We start from the raw sequence: 22,143 nt of genomic DNA, 5'->3' as shown, positions 1-22,143 counted from the left end.
TATATTTCAGGACAATGATCACATTAACATCTTATTATTGATCATAATAAGATGTTAATGTGAAATCTTCACATTCATACTCAAAGTGTAAGATCAGGTCGTTGATTGACACATGGTTCAATAGGAAACTAACTTCAAGTTACAAAAAAAACAAAACAGTATAATTCAGATAATATACTTGATCATTTTTTTTTATGATTAAATATTCAGAGAAACTTCAGATAAACCCAATGAATGAATGAATGAGTCAATCAAACATCCCAAGAAAATTAGATAATTAAAAGTCAACCAGGAAGTTATTATGTTTTGTTGTCACAAATGTGAATTGATATTTTACTTTAGATTAAAATATTTATTACTAAAAAGATGGACAGAACTAAATACAATTTAATTTTCACCCATCCATGTTTTAAATAAATGAATAAATAAAATAAAGTTCTGACTCATCGGGACTCGAACCCGAGTCGAGCCTGAGGCTCGGTACGTCGTTCAGTGTGTATTTTAATAGTCTATTACTGCCACCTAGCGGCCAACGGTACAAACAACGACGGGGGTGTTGTATTTATAATTTAATCAGAACGTAAAACCTCAGATATTCTGAGTGGTTGTGGGGGTTAAAACTGAAGCGGGTGGAATTAAGAAGTTGTTTTTCTTCATCCACATTACAACAACGTTCGCTTCGCGACAGCGCAACGACCGGAAGTTTGTAGCCGAAATAAAAGCCTACGTAAATCGAACCTGCATCATTATAATTAAAATATTTTAATGATATTTTAATTATAGGATAATACCAAAAGGGTGTTTTATGTATCACTATACATACTAAGTTGCGTCTAAACGATATTAATTGGCTGTATACTTATTTCTAAAGCTGTCGCGCAAACGGAAGTTGTATTTTTCTAATCCAGGACGCCGCTGTGTGCGTCGCTTACGTCACAGGCACGTCGGGGAAACGTCACATCCTCTTCGTGGGGTCTTTTTTTTTTTGTTTTCCCGGATCCGCCATTTCAGTTTTTTGAAGTTAGTTGTCATCCCCGTGTGGCTCCGAGCTGCGAGTCTGTGGCTGAAAGAGGCGAGAGGCGGTGGATAGAGCCGAGCAGCGCCCCGCTCTGCCCCGCAGCGCCCCGCACGGCCCGCTGGCTCCCCCCTCCCGGACGCCGCCGAGCCTCGGTGCCCAACACGGCCAGCCGCGGATGTCGCCCGTCCCCTGAACGAGCTCCAGGCGCTAAAGTTTGTGTATGAGTTGAAAGCTCGGCGGGCGGAGAACGGGAGGGAGAGCAGGGAAGGCCCCGGTGAAGCCCCGGAGGAAGGCTCGGCGGAGCCCCGGTGAAGCCTCGGGCTTTGGAGCGGCGATCATGGCCGGAAATTTTGACGCGGACGACCGCAGCAGCTGGTTCTGGGGTCGGCTGAGCAGGCAGGAGGCGGTGTCCCTGCTGCAGGGGCAGCGGCACGGCGTCTTCCTGGTGCGGGACTCCATCACCAGCCCCGGGGACTACGTGCTGTCGGTGTCGGAGAACTCCAAAGTCTCCCACTACATCATCAACAGCATCAGCAACAACCGACAGTCCGGCCCAGGTAAGGGAGCAGGGGGTGGAGGGAGGGGGCGGCTTTGCGGGGATGCTGATGTGACTGTTCTTGCATGACTTGCACCAAAAGGAGGTGCGCAGTAGTGACCCCCCTCCCTCCCTCCCTCCCGCAACGTGTGGGGGGCACCTCGGGCCAAGCACTGGTTCATGGGCCACATCCAGATCTGATGTTACGCAACAGATTTCAGGTTTCAGGAGACCCCCCCCCCCCCACTGTCTTCTGGCGCATGGTGGGACTTTCTGTTTGAATGGAAGTTGTGGCCCTGGCGCGTGTTGCCAGGTTTGCACAACCCTTTGATCAGACCTTACATTTCCTGGCTTAATTTTGGATCTCCATGCCAAAGGGGAGGATGGATTTCCTCCTTTTCTGTTAAAGTCGACATTAATGGGAAGAAAAATGGGAGAATAAGGAAACAAGTCTGTTTCCTGGTCATTCTGGAAATCACCAGCAACGTGCTCGTGTACACAAATGGAAAGTCCAGATATGTGAAGGCAGGCCGGGCGTGTTTCACACGGTCTTCCTCTTTCACCGTCCGCTCGTCTCTCTCTCACCAGGTCTGGTCCATCCGAGGTTCAGGATCGGCGACCAGGAGTTTGACGCGCTGCCCGCCCTGCTGGAGTTCTACAAGATCCACTACCTGGACACCACCACATTGATAGAGCCCATCAACAGGTCCAAACACCCCACGTTCATGAGCGCCGGCCCTGGCGGCGGCCCCCCGCCGCGCCTGGAGGACGAGTACGTCCGGGCGCTCTTCGACTTTCCCGGCAACGACGAGGAGGACCTCCCGTTCAGGAAGGGCGACGTTCTCCGGGTTCTGGAGAAGCCGGAGGAGCAGTGGTGGAATGCCCAGAACTCTGAGGGCCGCACCGGGATGATCCCGGTGCCGTACGTGGAGAAGTACCGACCGGCCTCTCCCAGCTCGGCGGCGGGACCCGGCAGCGCGCCCGGGGCCCCGCCGCCCGCGCTGGGGAACTCTGACGGCTCTGCGGCCCAGTCCGGAGCGCCGCTGCTGGGAGACCCCAGCCAGTACGCCCAGCCCACCCCCCTCCCAAATCTCCAGAATGGACCTGTGTATGCCAGGGCCATACAGAAGAGGGTGCCCAACGCCTACGACAAGACCGCCCTGGCTTTAGAGGTAAATTCAACTGCATGTGGCCATGGTTTCCACTGAAATCCAGATAGTTCTACGACTTATTCAGCTCTTCCTGTGTTTGGCTAAACCAACTCCCGTCACTTTGCCTTTAGCCAAAACAACTCCTGTGGTGGGTGAGGTCGGTCATAAGAAATCTAAAAGACCACATTCAGAAGTCTGCTTGTCTCTCGTTTTCTCTCTGTTCCTATGCAAAGATCAGTTTATCTAGCAGCAGAGTGTCATGAGGATATGTTGCAAGTTTATTGTTATCATGGTATTACGGAAAGTCCACGTCGCAGATTGAGCCATTCTGCACTCGAGTCCCTCCCACTGTGCAGATGTGTGTGGAGAAAGTTGAACGCCGTGATGGCAGAACACCTGACGGTTTCTTGGTTATTACCTTGAAGTGGGGGAAGCAGGTGAACTAGTCTTCCGTTTACAGCTGAATATCTCTTGTTGCATTGTGACCATTGCCCCGCAGAGTGACTTTCTCTTTATATGAGGAGGCTTTAATTCAAAACTCAGCGGTGGAACTGAAAAGACGGGACAATGGAGGGTTTAAGAGTTCAACATAATCGACACTTTTAAACACCCAAGTCACACTTTGGAGCTGGGAGCGTTCCTATGGCAACAGGAAATGGCTAAACTGTCAGCCCTCATAATCACTTTCTATATATAGACTCTGGTGATTGTCAGGTGATCATTATTAATGCCCTCCACGTTTCACACGTCGAACTTTGACAAGTGCAGCTACGCCCCTGCGCAGAAGTAACGAAATCCCCTTCTCGCACTTACTCTTGAATCCATCAGACGTCGTGAAGTACAACCACCGGGACCGTGTACTGTAGGGCCGCACGATTCATCGCTACGTCAGCGTGAACGATGTCGCAAAACGGTCCCCATTTTCCAGAGTTTTGTTTTCAGAAATAGTCACATTATTGAAGTTTTTTTTTTTTTTTTCCTTAAAGCATCATAGAAACCTTGTGGTTGTGTTTCTTTGCAGCCATGTTGGTCCCTTCCATGTCTCCAGATAATGTAAAGTGGCATTAAAGCGCGGCTCATGCTCAGTGTCTGAGGCGGTTAAAGAACCCGGATGTGAGAGCTGGGGGGGGGGCTCCCGCAGAGAGGGTCATTGGGGGAAGGAAATAGTTTGCGTTTGGGAACAGGACCATTTCCTCTTTGGTCTCTGTGAAGCCGGGAGGCTCGCCGAGGCAGGTCTGAGCGGGCCTCCTCGTCCCTCCTCGTCCCTCCTTCGTCCCTCCTCGTGAAGAGTCAGATCCTGGAATCGAACCCCGGAGACGACAAACCCGGATGGTTTCCACCACTCCCACCTGTGGAACACTTTACTGGCATGAGGTCGGCCTCTTTGCTCTGCCCTAGTTGACCATTAGTGAGTCAGCATGGCGGCGCTGCACAGTTAATAATTAGCTCATGTTTCCCCCGTGTTGGAGAAGCTGCCGATTTGCGGGGAGCTCTCTGTGGCTGAAGCGTGTCCGACTGTGAGGCTTTTTTTTTAAAATTCTTTATTTGACTGGTTTTCTGCATTCAGGGAGCCAAAACGTTCCGGCGTCATGAAGTTGCAGGTTTACTTAAATGATAAGAGTGTGTCTGCAACTTGTGTTCTTCGCAAAGCTCAAAGTCGAGGCAGGCGGTTTGAGATAAAGCCAGGAGAGATAATAACTGTGACTTGGAAGCAAACCTGAGCATATTTACCCAGGAGGGTTCACGTGTTGTCGTCTCCCCCACTAAGTAATCACATTTTGACCCAGCTGTGCTTTGTTTTACCATTGTAGATCATTCTGGGTCCGTGACAGTTTCCATCTAAGCTTTTCTGGGCGTTTGTGAACCTCGTCTCTTGATTTCCCTAAACGTTCGACTGAGACCACGCAATGGGAGAAATATCGACTTTCACCCAACATATAAAAGCATGAGCCTTTTAGATTGAAAGCAATCAGCAGGATTGCAGCGTCTCCGGATAAATGATATCAACTTAGCCTGAGTGCGGTTAGCACTGCTCGCGACGGCTGCAGCTTTTATTCGGTGCAGGTTATTATAAAAAGTTCAATTTGATGTGGCTCCAGTGGCATTACATGCAAGGTGTCGAACAGAAGTAGCCGACCCATGATGCCCTGTTTTTATTTTCTTGGACAAAGTGCTGAGTCAGTACTACTGACAAAAACCGCACTGGCTTTACCAAAGGACATCCGTTCATTTTCCCCACAATGCGGTGGCGGTAACCGCGGTGGACTGACACCTTTTTATGTGAGACAAAACAAACAGTAATTTGTTTTATAGACTGAGTCTAACAAGCAAGAGGCGGAGGTTTAACCATTTCAGAATGGCGCAAATTGATTTGACATATTTTTAATGAATTTATTCAGAAACGCATATTTGACATTGCCCTCGTCGGGTCTTTAAAGTGTCACAGACACTGAGATGGTTAGATGAGCTCTGATGAGCAGTAAGTTAAACAGGTGGAAGCTGAGAATTACTTTGTCGTTGTGTTCTAGATTTTTCAGTGAAAACCCTGAAAACCACTTTTAAGTGCAACGTTTTGAGTGAGTAACAAATGGTTCTGACTCTTTCTGCCTCCGTGTTAACGTTAACTGTTCTGAAACTCACTGATCAAAACAACGCAGCCTGAACGTGAAACGTTTTAATAAAGCGCAAGTGATGATGTTATTTTTATTTTATGATCAGCAGCTGAAGCCTTTAGCTTTTTAAAAAAAAAATTTTGATTTCTGAAGCTTTTTTTTGAGTTTCCATTAATATATGGGTCACCGATCGAGCTCTGTGGGTCATGTGACACGTAGATCTCTGTGGATGGTTGGCAAATAATTGATTAGCTGAGCCATTATGAACCTTAACATATGTTGCTGCATAAGGAGAAAAACAATTATCAGAAGAGACACATGATGAGAACGAAAAGCTGATCAGGATCAAAACGCTTCATGTAAACACTGAAGGTTGGAATAAAATCATCAGAACTGAATACATGAAAAAAAAACCGTAGAAAATGGTCTAACTTTAACAATTAATGGAGAAAAAAAACATTGTATGTGAAATATATTGTTTGTATCATGAGCTATTTGAAGATGTTAATCCTAATCTTCAACTGCCCCCCTAAAGAAGATTATTTTATTCTTTCATCAAGAAATAATTTTGAAAGCAAGGTCAGAACTCTATATTTTAATGAATAGTCATTATTTTCGAGAATGAATTCTGAATCCAAATGCAGTGAGTGTAGATCATGAATTAAATTCAAACGGTAAGACTTTGTTTACAAGGCTTTTTAAGTGAAATGCATCATTTATCAGCAGCGTTTGTATTTTCCCCTCATTTCCACAGCGTTGGAGCATTTTCTAAATGTTCTGAGTTTTTTGTTTGTTTCTTTCTTTCTTGAAATCACTGTCATGCAAACGGTCTAAATGTAACCGGTGCAACAGTTACAGGTTGATGTATGAAACTGCCGGACTTTCACAGTAAAAGGCCATAACATATCTCTTATAATCATTTTAATTACTGAGGTAAGTTTGAGTTGGCAGTTTTACCTCTTGCTTAGATTAAAAAAATACATTAATTTGTATTGTAACATATTTACAGTAACAGTCGACAACAAATGATCAAAAATGGCAAAAGTCAACAAACCAAAAAAATCCCCCCAAATTTAAAACTACAAAGCGAATTCATTAGAGGTTAAGCAAGAGTAAGTGCTGTTATTATGAAGAACAAAGCTCAAGCAGAATTTGCATACCTTTTTTATTTATCGTGAATCATATTGTTACTGTATCGCTCAACATTATTCATTATTGCATGTTGGTGTGATATTATGACGCAGGAGCTGTCAAAAGTCGTTTGCTTTTATTGTTAACTTTGTTGATTTGTTTTTATTTGGAGGGAAAATGACAAAAATGTTATGTTGAAAGTTGTAAAACATCTAAAACCGCTGGGGGGGGGGTTAGGAAGATGTTAACGGCTGCAAGAGTTTTGAGAAATCCAGTGTTTATACAGCTTTTAATCTGCTTTATGATATAATTGTGTGCTTTGCATTGTGTGAGTTTGTTCCTGTGGCCTCTCATGGCTCCTCCCCTCTCCACCCCCCCGCAGGTGGGCGACATGGTGAAGGTGACCAAAATCAACGTGAACGGGCAGTGGGAGGGCGAATGTAAAGGCAAGCGGGGCCACTTCCCCTTCACACACGTCAAACTGCTGGACCAGCACAACGCCGAGGACGAGCTCAGCTGAGAGCGGACAACCCGCGCCGCTTCCCTGGACACTAGTTATTAGACCCTCACTACTTACCCCCCCACCCCCTTCCCCCAATTCTGCACATGGATCCCCACCCTCCGCTTTACCTGCACCAAGCGCCCCCACGCCCTCCATCCTGACTGACTCGAGTCGTGGAGTCTTTTTGTGGATTTTGACACCACCCTGTAGCCCCTCCCTGCTGTGGACACGCTATCACCACCCACCCTTCAGGAGGACACCCCCCCCCCTACCACCACCACCACACACACACACACACACACACACACACACACACACACACACACACACACACACACACACACAGACATAAACAAGCAGTCGCGCACGACTCACTTCCTCGCCACTTCCTCTTCCTGTGTCGGAGCCAGCAGATAAACCGTTCCGCGCTGCATTAATGTCTCCATAAACACTCGAAACAGCTCTGCAGTTTCAGAAGCGTTACTTAACTAAACGTGTCTTTCGTGACAGCGGCGACACTCAAAAGCTAAAGCAAGGAGGATATTCGCGTAACGGGGGATTTAATGCTGTGAATTAAAAGCGAATTGCTGTGGCGTTGCTTTATAATGCAGGGGACCCTCGAATAAATACGCCTGTCCAATCTGTGTAATACCACTTCTGACCATAAGGTGGTATAGTGAGTCACACACTCGCCCATTTAACCAAACAAAGAAGCAGCAATCTCTCACAGTGCCTCATTCACACTACAGAAAAATTGCTTTATGCAGTACCGTCACCCAGCAAGATGCAATTTTTAAATTCTTCTCGCTGAGCCTTTGAAGGTAACAAGTAAAAATTTGTGAAGTTCACAAATCACCTAAAACCATGAGAAAATGCATTATGACTTCACAAGGAACTCATCTCTTTATTGTGTTGCTGCAGGAAGTCACAAGTTCAACAACTCGCACGAGCATGCCCAGGCCTTGCAATACCACTTTGGACCACAAGATGGCATGACGGCGTCACTGTGGAGTCTAGTTTGTCCTTGATTAATCGGCTTCAGTCACACGACAGTGTCAATAACGGCTCGTATGGAATAATCCTGACTCCCTAAACTGAGAAGTGTCCTTCTGTCTCCACTACATGTTTTATTCACCGAGCTGTTGGGGAATAATATTAGTTTGCCACTTGCATAATGGAAGCTATAGTTGCAGGTATATCGGCTGACATCTTAGACTTGCAATATCGCTTTATGCCACAAGATGGTGCAGTGAGTCTGTCAACAAAAACAATGTTTGAAGCGCTTGTGAACTATTTACTGTGACAAAACCTGCAGGAAACACAAAAATCAACAATTACCTTGTAGAACTAACAACAGTCGTCACATTGCCGCAAAGACCTCAAAGTTTTGTAACAAACTAATCCTGCAATACCACTTTGGACCACAAAGTGTTTGCAGTTGACTCAAATGCACTGTGCTGGGTTCACACTGCATGATGGAGATCTACACTGAGGTCAGAGTGAGTTATATCTTTAAAAAAAAAACACATCTCATATTTGATGTGAATGCAGCTTTATTTTTGCAGCCCTTTTAACATCGTCCTATTGAAAATCGGAAACCAACCTGAGGTTTACGATTCCTCCTGCACATGTCCAGCACTACCACCCCTCCTCCTCCTCCTCTTTGCACCAAGTATGGAAACACAAACCCCCTCGAGTCCAGACCAGCAGCTATCGGAGCGACCTCAAAGTAGCCGGAGAGGAGAAACTGCGAAAACTGTGGAGGAAGTGAGAATAAAGGCAACACACTACATCCTCTCACCTCAGCACCCATCACCCTCACACCAAGTAGTCTTTTCTAAGGAGGATTCCTAAAAAAAAAAAAAAAAAAAGAACATATTGTTATGAAATGATGTGATAAGTGATGGTCATTACATGCAAAATACTGTTATTTTGTGTCCTCTTTTGTAGTTTCTTCATAGCTTGTTTTGTCAAACGGTTAAACAGGCTTTTTTTTTCTTTTGCCTCTTCCCATGTTCTCATTCTGGATCAAAGTGAATGTAGTTAGCCCCTCTTCTCATGTCAGTTTGCCAAGTAAACCTCCAGCCAATCGGGTCCCGTGTGTTCATGTCGCGTACCAGACGACGAGCAGTTTTGTTCGGTACCTTCGTCTTTTTCGTTTTGTTGTTTTGAGCATTTGTTAGCACTGGTTAGCTCGTGTTAATCCTCCTTATTTAAAGCCGCATCCAGTCACAAACTACCAAAGGACTTTCATTTCTGCTCTCTTCCCTCTGGCCTTTTCTTTTGTGTTGAATCAGTTTGTTCACCCCGACAATCATCAATGTGTCGTCATCACCAAGCTGCAGAGCCTCACCTGGCCTGCAGGGGTCACCAAGAAGGTTGTTTTCTATTATTGTTTCCTCAAAGCTTTTGTTATAAAAAAAAAAAAAAAAAAGGAGATGAAGTTTGATTTTGAACAGAATGCACTTACCACACTCTTGTACGTCTCATAGCTTTGCCCAATAAAAATCTGTAATTCAAGATTTCGTTATTAACGGAAGATTATTGGCTGACGTCTCGGAAAGGAACAAGCAAATTTCTCGCACGCCGCTCGTTTTCCACATTTCTCTCTGTATAGTCGCGATCAAATGGAGTTCGCCGCCACGGCACCCCGCTACACGAATCATCTTATTAATTGTGTTGCCAATGAAAACCGCCGAAAAGTATTTTTTTAGTCGCCCTGCATGAAGTCATTCATTTCCTTTGGTGCAAAGGAACGGGTGGCCCAATGCCAGCGGGAGAGAAAAATTGTGTTAATATCGAAATGTGCCATTTTATTATAACACTATATTCTTTCAAGACAATTGAAATTACCTTTTTATTTTCTGTAGCATGTAATGTGTTAATATACTAGTAAATAAAGTCAAAGCCATGACAGATTAACCTTTTGTGCTGTGATGTCATTAAAAGCCTGTAACATTGGTAAGTACAACAGTGATGTAGGTTGATTAAATATTACCATATTTCCCAGACTATAAGTCACCATTCAAATTCTGTGGAGCAGTTAAATACAGCATGGAGCTTCTTTTGTCACAGTGCTATGTAGTGGTTCCAGATGGTATGTAAGATTTTAAACAAGTCACTTCTTAATACAACCTGAATGATTCCAAAAAAAAGTTATAGTCAAGAAATGATGGTAATTGATCTTACAAAAATAGCAATCTGATCAATCAATCTTTTATTGTTTATTTCAGAGAATGCACTGAAAATGGGACATAACGTGTTCAAAAACAAAAATATGTGAAGAATAAAAACTTAATTTGAACATAAATTCACTTTTTTTTTTTAAATATATGATTGCAGTGTTGTAGTCATTTGGCATTTAAAAGAAAAATATAGATTAGAGAAAAAAATAACACCCAATGAAAGTACTAAAAAGAGGCATTTCTAAGAGTTGATCAAATATTACTAACAAAAAAATTGTTATATTAAAGCAGTGGTAAAAGTATTTAAATGAATACTTATTCAAAGAAGGTTTAAAAAGTGGTCCTTGATGAAAAATTCCTATTTCGTACCAAAAGTAAAACTGACACAATAACTGGGCAACATGTAGAAACATGTATATGGAAAATCTTTTACAAAATCTATATAACCATAAAAAAATAGAAAGTAAAAAGTGTAAATAAGTTAGAGTAAAACTAACATTAGCCAATAATACTGTACAATAAAGTACATTAAAAACTAACATTAAAAAAGTCAGAAAAATAAGCGAAATAAAAATTGTTAAAAAAAAAGTAAAAAAGAAAAGTAGAAAAACGACAAAGTAAATAGTGTCAAGAACTACAGCCGCGCTCTTCCGGTCGGAGTGCGTCACGCAGTGCCCGGAGGAAGCCGGCCGCCATCTTTGCTCGTTCCCCGCGGACCGCTGCCTTTGGGGCGGAACTCACTTCATCACCGAGCTACAGACCGGGCACGCCGCCGTGTTTCACCCTGAACATCTGTTAGCTACTCCGTCTGCTTCTCTATTTGCCATGGCAGAACGAGAGGACCTAGTCTACCAGGCCAAACTTGCCGAGCAGGCAGAGCGATATGACGGTAAGCCGAGCTCGAGACTGGACGCGGGTTGGTTTTATTCGCGAGCGAGCTCACGTTAGCACGGCAGCGAGCTAGCCTAGCCGCGGCTCGCCGCACGGCGGATGATTCTTCCCTGCTGGTTTTCACCGAAATACTTACCGACATCACACGCGGCTTCTTTTGTTAACGGATTGAGCGCTTGTAACACGGCGACTTGTGCCGCAATGGCGTGTGTTTTCGGAGGTGACAGTCATCAGCTAACCGAACGGGCTATAACAAAATGGCGGCTCAGCGGAGCTGTCAGCCTCCCTGCACCATGCTAGCTCCGGAGCTCCAGACGCCGCGGCTCCGGTGGGCGACCACCAGCCACAGTCAGTGTCATGTTACCGACTCTGTAACGGTGTCAGCCCGGTGGCCTCTGGGTGTGACTCGTTTTTCAGATTAAAGATTAACCGATGAGTGAGCTGGGGGTCTGTTAGCCGCTGTGTGTTAGCGGGGAGTGGGAGGGCAGCTGTTCCCTCGGTGGGGTGTTCCCCCCTCAGCCACGGGCCCAGACGGCTCCCCGGCCCCCCTCTCCGGTGGTCTCCGGTCACTCTCGTCATGCCATTATAGGCCGGGTACGGGCTGTTTTTAGACGCCTCGTTGCCTGGTGACGTTTAGTGAATGCACCATGACTCACTGCCGAGATTTATGGTTTACCGGCTCTCCGGTAACCTTTACCGGAATGTGTTGGTAACCGAGTTTTGTTATCCTGCGGAGGCTTAACGGGTGTTAACCTCATGGAGGTCCCCGAAGCTTCACCGCCGATCAGGACAGTGCTGCCGTCCAAAGGCACTGAGTCAGGGTTATTTTAAAGAGCCGCCAGCTGTAAATGACGGCATCCTCTCGGTGTGTGGGTGTGTGTGTGTATGTGTGTTGCATCAGCTCAACCATGACACTTTAATCTTGCATATTCTGCAATCCGTAAATTATGATTTCAGTGCACGTCATGCTTCATTCATTATTCACACGTGTTTTTCCTCCTGAATTATTTAATCTTTGCTTTATCCCAGATGTTTCTGGTGCTGTGATAATATTCCCTACTGCTTTTTGTTTGATTGGGGAAATTATAAAGAAAAATGCCCTTTTGTTATTTCCTTTATCCAATCCACTGGGCTACTCCTTTTTTTAGTGTTGCTGTCTCCTTTATAATAGTGTTATCTCTCATAGATTAAATGAAACCGCTGTTCAGCTGCTAGGTGGCAGTGCTGCTCTCTGTCCCAGTTGTGTCTTTGACAGAACTCATTAATCTGGAAAGTCAACCAAAACGTCAAACTATCAAAAACGTGTAGAGAATATGTGGAACAAACTCTGCTTTTTGTTTTTATTTTTACACTCGAGCTATCTCCCTATACAATCTAAAATTATTCAGCCCTTAAATGGTGAAATATAAAGGATTTGTGTATCTTAGCTGTTACTTAAAATAGAAAAATTTAAAAAATCAACATTTATTATTAGTTGAGTGTTCTAATCATAGTGCATATTCAGCTCTATCTGAAGCCATTAGTCACAACCTTCACCCGTCAGATTTTAAAGCCTGCTGAAGTTGGAGGCTCTTTACTCCTTGCAGTACGCTGGAGGTTAGCATTTAGCGTCCCTGTACTGTGTATTGCGACTCTTCCAGTTGCTTCTGAAGCCTTTATAACTTCGCTAAGTGAAGTGAAGCAGATCTCGGCTCGTTGTGGTGTCGGGGGTGCAACGGTACAGGTCGCCCATGGTTTGGTCTGACACCTCGGTTTCTGAACCACAGATTTGTTTCGGTTCTTGTTTTGTGCATACACAGAAGAAAAACATTATATCAGGTGCTTACGCTGGAGATGCATGCTCATATTGCTCTTGTTTCCATTTGTGCAGACGACGTGTTTCAAGCAGCATTTACAGACAGTGGAAATCTGTTAAATGTTTTCTCTCTCTTGTTGGCGTATTCAGCAGCAAAGCTGAAATGAGACAACACCGGCGGTTGTTATGAAGTCGGCACATTTCCGACGCATCAAGAAATGTGTGTAAAACATGTAAACGAGCTGTCATGGACAAGGACAGGTTGAGCAACGGCACTGCTTATTTCTCACCGAGCTGCCATGTTGGCTCGGATGGAACTCCAGGAGCAAACAGTCCCCGGGTGGTGCAGTTGTGGGCGGCGCTTCGTGACACGCCCACCTTGTATGATTTTCAAATGCAGTGCATTTCTGTGCAAACTGAACCGTCCAATATTTTACAGAGAACCGTTGGCGTCCCTACTGTGGTGATGAGCTGTTATCTTCTCACACCTTTAACGGGCATTATGTCTTTTTCTGACACGGCCGAAATGCTGCCTGACAACACCTTTTTCCTCCACCTCTTCTTGAGTTGTACAGATAGTCTATGCTGTAGACTACAGTGACTCACTGCACTGCCAGGTGGTGCAAATTGGTTTTGCAAGGACTTGTGGTTCTCAATGTTGCCAAGAAACATTTCTGATTCCAATAAAATTGTTACTTTTTTACATTGTGTGGAATATTGGACAGATATTCTACTTAAAAACAGAAAATGATGTTTTGCATCTTATAGTAATGAAAACTTCTAAACTCACAGATTTCTTTTACTTGCTGATATTTGATATATTTGGTTTAAGTCTGCCTGGATTACAGTTGTAGGAGAAAAGTTATTCTATCCCAATGTGACGCATCCAGTATGTCGACACTAATGTTTTACATTGATTTCATGTGGAAATTTAATGTCATGATTTATGCAAAAAAAAGTTTCATTAGGTCTACTAAAATACTCTGTTGGGTTTGAATGTCAGTTTTTCCAGCAGAAAGAGCGACGCAGGTAAATATGACTTCAGGGTTATTGTTGGCGCTTTGGACACCTTTCACTTTGTTTGTGGTCGGTTTATGCTGTTTTCCACCACCACCATTTGTTATGAGGTGAACTAGAACGTGCTCTTCAGCAAGTTGTGAACATGGCTCCTGTTTAGCGGAGTTTGTTTTAAGCCAAGTCGCAGAGCATGATGGGAAATAAAAAGGTGATCACAGGGCCGTGTTGTTTGTGTGTGTGCGCCTTCAACAGAGATGGTTGAGTCGATGAAGATGGTGGCGAAGAAGGACGTGGAGCTCACAGTGGAGGAGAGGAATCTACTATCGGTGGCCTACAAGAATGTGATCGGCGCTCGGAGAGCCTCCTGGCGGATAATCAGCAGCATCGAGCAGAGGGAAGAGAGCAAGGGTGGCGAAGACAAGCTGAAGATGATCCAGGAATACAGGCAAACGGTAACCCGCCCGGGAAACGCAGTCCTATCAGGACCTGGCGCTGCCCGAGTGGCGGCGGGCTCGGCCTCGCTCTGTCCTTCCTTCAGGGAGGAAGACGAGAGCTGCTATTATTGTGGGAGCGGCCGGAGTGTGTCCGAGAGACGGGTGGGGCACCTGGACTGCAGTCAAAGCCCTGATGCCGTTCAGACAAGGCTACACCTTGATTTTATTTGTAGCTCCCTTGCATCACTGCAGCACGCAGTGAGCAAACTGGAGGATTATAACATAGTTTACATAAATGATCAAATCATTATCACATTTATTGGTGACAATAGAAGCTATCTGGCTCGAGCTAGCAAAATAAGATTTTTTATTTTTTTTTAATCCTCATGAGCTATTTCAGATCAGCGGAGTCACATTTGACCTTCTTTCCAGTTTTCTGCCGCTAGTGACTGAATGCTTTACACCAATCTTCAAAACTCACCTCCTACGTCTCACTCTTTCAGTCTTTGTGTAGTTTGTTTTGCGATACTTGTATGATTTGCTGTGCATGTAGTTGTTTTAGTTCAGGGAATCCACATTCACTAAATCCTGATGTCACGTGGGCTGGACAAGTAAGATATGACCTTTAAATATCATCAAGCTTTGTTTCAATTCAAGAAGGAAATGTAAACAAAATGTCCACATTTACTTAAAGAGCTTAGCCTAACTCAACCTGGATGTTGTGCTCGTGCTACTTTGCCAGTCATAAGGTCATATTTGTCCACTAATATAATTGATCCTGTGAAGTGATTTCATTGCTGTCATAATATATTTGGGAGGGAATTTTAGACGTTCCTTCTATTTGGTGTAGCGACTGGACGGAGACTGGCTCTGAAGAAAGTCTTTTTTTTTTTTGTTATGTGTGTGAACATAAATGAAGTATTCTCCACACAGAGCTTCGACTTAAATAGCTTCCTTCTGAATAAAGGTGTGTTTGTGTGCTGGCAGGTTGAAAACGAGCTGAAGAAGATCTGCAATGACATCCTGAACACACTGGAGAACAACCTCGTCCCCTCTGCCACAAATGGAGAGTCCAAGGTCTTCTACAACAAAATGTGAGTATCTCCAGCCACGCTGGGGTGGATCCACCACACGGGCGTCGCCGACTGCAGTCATGATGGCCCGCCGGCTCTGTAAACTCCAGAACTTAGTCTGTTTCCATGTCTGTTTCCAGGAAGGGCGACTACTTCAGGTACCTGGCGGAGTTCGCTACGGGCAACGAGAGGAAGGACGCGGCGGAGAGGAGCCTGCTGGCTTACAAGACCGCCACCGACCTCGCCATGACGGAGCTGCCGCCCACACATCCCATCCGCCTCGGCCTCGCCCTCAACTTCTCCGTCTTCTACTACGAGATCCTCAACTCACCCGATCGCGCCTGCAGGTAGAGGTCTTTGCTCTCTAACCTCCCCTGAAGTCGCCATGGCAACGACCAATTGCAAAACATTACAACCGCTCCCAGAACGGATGTCGTCCTAAAATGACTGAAAGCTGAATTAAAAAGTGGACTAGTGTTGACGGTGTGGATGGTATTTAAAATGCCGCTATATCAGGAGGCCACAGGGACGATGTCGGAGCAGGAAATGAAGGAAAATTCAACCTGATTCTGAACCACTGCCAATTAAAAATGTCAGTTGCGTCTAACAGAAGTGTGTCCTCAGGTTGGCCAAGGCGGCATTCGACGACGCCATCGCAGAGCTGGACACACTGAGCGAAGAAAGCTACAAGGACTCCACGCTCATCATGCAGTTGTTACGCGACAACCTGACACTATGGACTTCAGACATGCAGGGAGAGGGTAAGATGCTCTTCTTCCTCCTTGCGGGACTCCCTGCTGACACCCATTAACCCCCCCCCCCCCCCCCCACATCTCCTGAGTCACCCCTCAGAGCTCTCCACAGCTGGTTTGCCTTCGGCCTGTGAGCACTCTGATCCTCGTCCTGCTGCTCCCTCTCTTGACCTCGACTCAAATCAAACCTCCTCTGTAGGCTCAGCTCTGGTCAACAGTCTAAACTAATTACTAGTAATCGGATGTGCTTCTATTTTCTCTCTCTGGGCTTTCTCTTTTGTTTCCATCCCCGCAGAGAGATGCTCTTGAAGCTCCTTCACAAAGCAGTGAATCTGCAGGTGAAGTCTCCTCGGCTGAGCATCAGGACGGATCAGGGACCTCACATTTTATCATTTTATCATGTGAACAATATCCAGCTTTCTTCTCCCCATTCGTAAAGCATCAGAATTAATGTATCCTTCTTTTTCTTTTTAACATGATCTGTGTCGTCATCATCACATTAACTCTACTGGTATATTTTCAAATCGTCTGTTTGCTGTTTTATGGTGTTCTAACTGGATGTCGTTTATCCAAAGACCAAAATTACTATAAACTATAATAAAAACAGTGCTGTTAATATGATGTCAAATATTAAATGCTGTGAGGAAAAATTACCGTCACGTTTCAAAAAACCTAAAACGACAAATCAAATTATTCAAATACTGAGAGAAAAGTATATATTCATTAAAACGATTTAAAAAAAATCTTAATATTGAGATAAAGATAGAATTAACTTTTTTTTAAATTTAATAAATCCAAATTTTCCTAAATACTAAAAATAATTCAGTTTTTGGAGATAAGAATAAATATTTTGAATAAAAATAAATGAAACAAAAGGCACATTGCAATTAAAGTACGTTTTTATGAGAAGCGTCATTAAAAAAATATTTAAAAAAGGTTCTAAAAGGAAATGTCTTTGTAAACACAAAAAATTCAACTGTTTTAAAAGAAATCAGTGCAAGAATCGCATTAAAGCTGAAAATTAAATGAGAATAATTGAATGAAAATCCCACAAAACTGTTTATTTGAAATGCAAAGAAATAGAATTACTTTTTTCAACGAGGTGGGAAAAAAAAACTTGAAGTGAAATCAATTCATCAAGAATCTACTTAATATAACATCTGATAATTAAAAAGAAAACTAAGGTTTATTTTCGAGAATACTTTTCAATAGCATTTGATTTTTATTTTCAATGTTTAGTAGCAAATAGAATGTGACTGAAATAAGTTATTTTTAAGAGACTGTCTAATTAAATTAAATCAGATTAGGTTAAATAGTATATGCATGATGCATTGTAAATCCTTTTTGATTGTGAGAGGTTAAAAAAGGTCAAGTTTTGCTTTAATCCAGCTCGGTTCAGATGTGTGTTTATTTCCAGCAGTCAGACTTTAATTACTGGAGATAAAAAATCAGCTTGTTTGAAGACATCAACCCTCGACTCATCGTCTCTCTGTCTCTCTCTCATTCTGTAGAGTCCTAAAGGAAACTGTTCATTTCCCATGTTAACTGTACTTTGTAAGTGTTGCTCACCATGCCTTGCTCTCTCTCTCTCTCTCTCTCTCTCTCTCTCTCTCTGTCTCTCTGTCTCTCTGTCTCTCTGTCTCTGTGTGTGTGGCTGCTTTCCCCTCACTAGGGTTTAATCATTGACTGCACTCACTCTTATCTTTGGTTAACTCTGGGTCATGTGGCATGTCAGAGCTCACAACCACTACTGAGGCATCGTTTAAACGGCAAGGGTTTCAAGTGAAAGCGCAAAACGTTTCTGCCGTATTGTTGTGTGTCTGTTTACACGACAACGGTGATCGAAGCCTCTGAAAATGCAGCTTTTTGAAAATGGCTTCCAACTCTCTTTGTTTCCTTTTGGGTTCAGTCCCGACCAGTAGCACAAGTGCCTCTGCGCACCACAGCCTTCGTAGATGGTTGCTGTGCACGTGCATTAGTCCTAGGACTTGGTAGTTTTAGTGTTTTTAGTGGAATCACCGGTTCTCGCTATCCAATTGGTTGTCCGTACCAACGTCTGTGTACTCGCCATTGTTACAGTTTAACACGGATTGTTCTCTGCACACCTGTGTGGTTTCACTCCAAAATGAAACTGTTCCCCCTAGTGGCCCATCATGAAAACTGCACAGGGTTTTTCTAAAAAATTTTTTTTTGCTGTTTTCATGTAAACGGCCGTCGTTTTCAAAACGTTGCTGTGCAAACGCAAAACCTTTATAAAACGAGATCTCAAAAGACGTAAATGTTTTCATTTGAAACGTTGTGTAAACGGAGCCTGAAGCCCCCCCCCCCCCGACACAATATACACACACGCAAACCCACACACCCCACCAACTAAATCCCCCCCCACACACACACACACACACACACACACCAACCCGCCTCCACCCACTGAACACTGTGAAGGCTTGTGTCGTGTTCTGTGGGTGAATCTGCTCACTGTGTTTTACGAACACGTTTATTTCTGCACTGAACTTGAACCGATCGTCTCCCCGTCTGAAAGGCGCCGGCCGTTTCACACACTCGTACAAAGTAGCTGGTTTTCTGGAGGATCTTAGGAAATGAGACATGTTGTTCAGTATGAGGGTAAAAAAAAATAATAATAAAATAACGGCACATTTTGTTCTTTAAAAGGGTAAAAATTACAAAGTGAACATGATCTGCTGACGAACTCCCATCAGATGCTACTGAGTTACTTTAATGTTGATTGCTAACGTCTAACTCTCGCTAAGTCCCAGCAGATAGTGACATTTGATCCCCCCAGCAGTTTGTCGGGGGGCACTTGTGCACAGCTCAGCGTCAGCTGGGATCAGTTTGTTGCTCTTCTGCTTCAGGAACAGTAACGGCAGCACAGGAACCGGCGAGACGCTCTGTCACACACTTACAAATGCTTGAGACGTTTTCAGCTTCCCCTGACAACTAACGTCTCTAAATAACCAACAACTCTGATACAGAATCAGAATATAAAACGGGGACATGCAAAGAAATCGGTCAAAGTGGAATCGTCTCGGGGTCGACGGTGTCAAAGTGGCCAAGCAGGAGGTCTGCTGCAGGAGGAGGTCTCAGTGGCGCTGGTTTATTAAATTTCTGGTGTAGAAATAAATATAAATATCTTTCTCCTCCTCTTGATATCTTGTTTGTCGTTCATATCGAAGTATCTCTAAACTCGCCCTGCTCTCTTGTCCAGCTGACGCGTGACGTCACGTCGTACAACTCCGTACAGTTGTCAGGATCAATAGTTTCCTATCGGCCAGGTCAAACGGCTCAACATCTTGGAAACGGAGGCAGTACCTGACTCACAATGTTGCTTCCTCTGAAGCTGATACACGCTCGCGTCGAGGAGCGAGAGAACGAAGCCGCAACAAAGTGATCTCAGCCCGCTGGGAGCTAGCATAGCAGCTCCCGCTGCACAACGCTGTTAGCATGTAGAGACTCACGTGGTCCCGCTAACGCGAAGAGCTCCAAGCATGAGATGTGAAGTGGGGGGGAGGGGCACCCCACCGTTTTGACCCCGCCCTCCACCCCATGACTTAGCATGTTTGAGCTACTAGCAGCGTGCAGAACCCAGCTGCTAACGCTAACCACCGTGTGTCTGTCCGCAGGTGAAGAACAGAACAAAGAGGCACTGCAGGACGTGGAGGACGAGGCCCAGTGAGACTCCGCCGCCAACAACCTGAGACACCCCCCCCCTCCCTCCTCCCCCCTCCACCTGTGCAGCTCCAGCACCCAGCAGGGCCGCGGGGCTAACAACTTTAGTTTCTCTTCTTTTTTTTTTATTTTTATATTAGCCCTGACATCATTCAAGTAAAAATAAAAAATAAAAAATAAAAAAAAAGACAACAAAAAAAAAAAAAAAATCACTTAATGGAGACGGGAAGTAAAATGTTAGAAAGACACAGATAAAAGAAAAGTCCCTGGATTGTTTGTCTTCTTTCTTTCTGTCTGTTTCGTCCTGGTCCAAGCATTTCCTTGTATTCTTAGTGGTTTGTTTGTGAGTTGTTGTTTTTTTTTTTTTTTTTTTTTTTTGCTTTTCTCTCTTTCTCTCTCTCTCTTTCTCTCTCTCTCTCCTATTTGTATCAGTTGCTGGATGTTTTGACAAATTGTTTTCTTAATGTAATTACAGAAATTAACTTTTATTACTGATAACGTTGACTGAACTAGGAGCTGTGTTGTGTTTTTTTAGCGTGGCGCCGACAGTTTCCACCTCCTCGCGGGCGTTTTGCAGAAAAAGTGCCCTTTTATTATTATTTTTTCTTTTCTTCGTGGTTTTTTTTTCTTTCCTCCAGGAGAAATCTGCGACAAACGAGGCGCTCCCCTCTTTTCCAGCGCGGTCCCTCCGTCGTCCTCGGACTGTGCTGTGCTGAATACTGTAGCCGTCGCCTCTCGCAGGGCGTTTCCATTACAAAGTCATGAATTTGGGAGATTTTCTGTCGCAGGTGTGATTTAAGCTCCGCCTCCTCAGAGCTCAAACAGGAGGAGGCTTGGTGCTTTGCATGAGTTCAAACATAACGATTTCTGGCTGCTTTTCCCCTTGCTTCTTTTTCTTTTCACTTGTTCGTTTTTTTTTTTTTTTTTTTTTTTTAAGCTCCTTGTTTCGGTTTCCTTTGTTGCTCTTTTCTCGTTTTTCGCTTCATTACGTGTAGCTTGGAGCTGATTTGTACTACTGGATATCTGACTGGAGCCACAGACAGGGAATCTGTATCGTTCTGACAAACACAGCATGGAATTAACATTAAACCATCTAAATTAAACATTACAATCCGACTTCTTGTACTCCTTTATTTTAACTTGCAGCTCTCCGGGAGGTTAGCGTGTGAAGAGTGTCGGTGTGGAAGAGATTTCTCTTTTAGGCCAGATCACCATGGTAACAACCTTTTTTGTTGCGATAAACTATGAGATTGACATTTTTTTTTTTTAAATGTCTCAATTTACGGCTTTTGCAATAGCTGGAAAAAAGGTCAGTCATAAAATTGCTCAACTTATTAAAAATGTTTGTTTTGTATTTTTCTTTGAACATTAGATCCAATAGACCAGTTGGCCTTGATTGCATGTTTGTTTGTGTTTTTACTGTGAGAATAAATGCTAATACATGGAAGAGGGGACATGCAACTGTCACAGAATTCACAATGTTTGAAGCATTTTGTGTTCTTGTGCTTTTAAACGCATTCAGTCTAATTGTATTTGGGAAAATCAAAACTTCACAATAGTGGAACTTGTATAAATCGGTACACAACGTGGGGGGAGAAGTCAAAATCGTAATCTTGATACTCTTCTGTCAGACTACAGGTTTGAAACTCAAAACATCTCGGAAAGAAATCACACAAAAGGGAGAATCTGAAATTTTTTTTTTAAAGCCAGAATTTCAAGAAAATATTAAGTTATGATCAAAAATCTGGAGAGAAAAAAAAGGTGAAAATTCTGCAAAATAAAGCTGAATTTAGAAAGGCAAATGTTGAACCAAAAAAAGAATCTGAGAAAAAAAAACACCTTTTTTTTGTAAAGGTTAAGCTGCATTTACCACAAACGATGCAGGCCAAAGGTTAAATATGTATACATATATTTGAATTAATGGATTTTATCATATAGTGTGCTAGTTTCAATATGTGTGTTTTTCTATTCTTCCATCCCATAAAAACGTCTTTTGCTTTGGTGTGGAGCAGGTACTTGAAACATTTCCACTGCACATAATACTGTCTATAATTGTTATATGACCCAAACCCTGAATATCGTCAGCATATTGTGTAAATTTGTCGCGTCTCCATGGAGACTCTTCTCAGCAGTACATTTTCCTCTTCCAATTGTGAAGATTATCAGAGTATTTCCATCAATCTTCTCTCACCATTTCCCAGTGAGGTGCAGTGAGTGCAGACCTTCGCCAATGCCACATTCATCACCATGGAAACCAATGGATTTGAAGGGCATTGATCCACCGCACCACTCCTTCCATCATTTCTTATAGTGGTTTAAGTTGTTTTGTGTTATCACTGTTTGACAGAGATGTACGCTTATTT

General features: G+C 43.8%; 2 protein-coding genes across 4 annotated transcripts; both read left to right on the top strand.

The window, feature by feature from the left end:
- The first annotated feature begins 960 nt into the window (after positions 1 to 960).
- On the top strand, positions 961 to 9,876 carry crk (v-crk avian sarcoma virus CT10 oncogene homolog). 2 transcript variants are annotated; one of them, XR_013936779.1, is made up of 4 exons: positions 961 to 1,575; positions 2,142 to 2,725; positions 6,830 to 7,770; positions 7,871 to 9,876. XR_013936779.1 is itself a non-coding variant. In XM_080502604.1 (3 exons), exons 1-3 carry the CDS (start codon positions 1,356 to 1,358, stop codon positions 6,965 to 6,967), a joined length of 942 nt encoding a protein of 313 aa, XP_080358730.1. In that variant the 5' UTR covers positions 961 to 1,355; the 3' UTR covers positions 6,968 to 9,876. The 2 variants fall into 2 exon arrangements, 1 of the variants encoding a protein (XP_080358730.1); XM_080502604.1 differs by having other exon boundaries at positions 6,830 to 9,876.
- Positions 9,877 to 10,857: 981 nt separating this feature from the next.
- ywhae1 (tyrosine 3-monooxygenase/tryptophan 5-monooxygenase activation protein, epsilon polypeptide 1) lies at positions 10,858 to 20,894 on the top strand. Of its 2 annotated transcripts, XM_080509085.1 has the most exons (7): positions 10,858 to 11,023; positions 14,090 to 14,289; positions 15,259 to 15,365; positions 15,485 to 15,691; positions 15,969 to 16,105; positions 17,608 to 17,650; positions 19,735 to 20,894. In XM_080509085.1, exons 1-6 carry the CDS (start codon positions 10,960 to 10,962, stop codon positions 17,613 to 17,615), a joined length of 723 nt encoding a protein of 240 aa, XP_080365211.1. In that variant the 5' UTR covers positions 10,858 to 10,959; the 3' UTR covers positions 17,616 to 17,650; positions 19,735 to 20,894. The 2 variants fall into 2 exon arrangements, with proteins under 2 accessions (XP_080365211.1, XP_080365210.1); XM_080509084.1 differs by lacking the exon at positions 17,608 to 17,650.
- The last annotated feature ends 1,249 nt before the right edge of the window (positions 20,895 to 22,143 follow it).

The sequence above is a fragment of the Blennius ocellaris genome (genome assembly GCF_963422515.1).
Source record: "Blennius ocellaris genome assembly, chromosome: 2".
Taxonomy (NCBI): Eukaryota; Metazoa; Chordata; class Actinopteri; order Blenniiformes; family Blenniidae; genus Blennius; species Blennius ocellaris.
Note: the sequence above shows the minus strand (reverse complement) of the source record. Positions and strands in the feature narration are given on the sequence as shown.

Bases quoted from the DNA above. Each gene is read 5' to 3' on its own strand.
- crk (XM_080502604.1), top strand. From the start codon at position 1,356: ATGGCCGGAAATTTTGACGCGGACGACCGCAGCAGCTGGTTCTGGGGT. The intron at 1,576-2,141 runs GTAAGGGAGCAG...CTCTCTCACCAG, and splicing joins CAACCGACAGTCCGGCCCAG to GTCTGGTCCATCCGAGGTTC. The intron at 2,726-6,829 runs GTAAATTCAACT...ACCCCCCCGCAG, and splicing joins AGACCGCCCTGGCTTTAGAG to GTGGGCGACATGGTGAAGGT.
- ywhae1 (XM_080509084.1), top strand. From the start codon at position 10,960: ATGGCAGAACGAGAGGACCTAGTCTACCAGGCCAAACTTGCCGAGCAG. The intron at 11,024-14,089 runs GTAAGCCGAGCT...CGCCTTCAACAG, and splicing joins GCAGGCAGAGCGATATGACG to AGATGGTTGAGTCGATGAAG. The intron at 15,692-15,968 runs GTAGAGGTCTTT...GTGTGTCCTCAG, and splicing joins TCACCCGATCGCGCCTGCAG to GTTGGCCAAGGCGGCATTCG.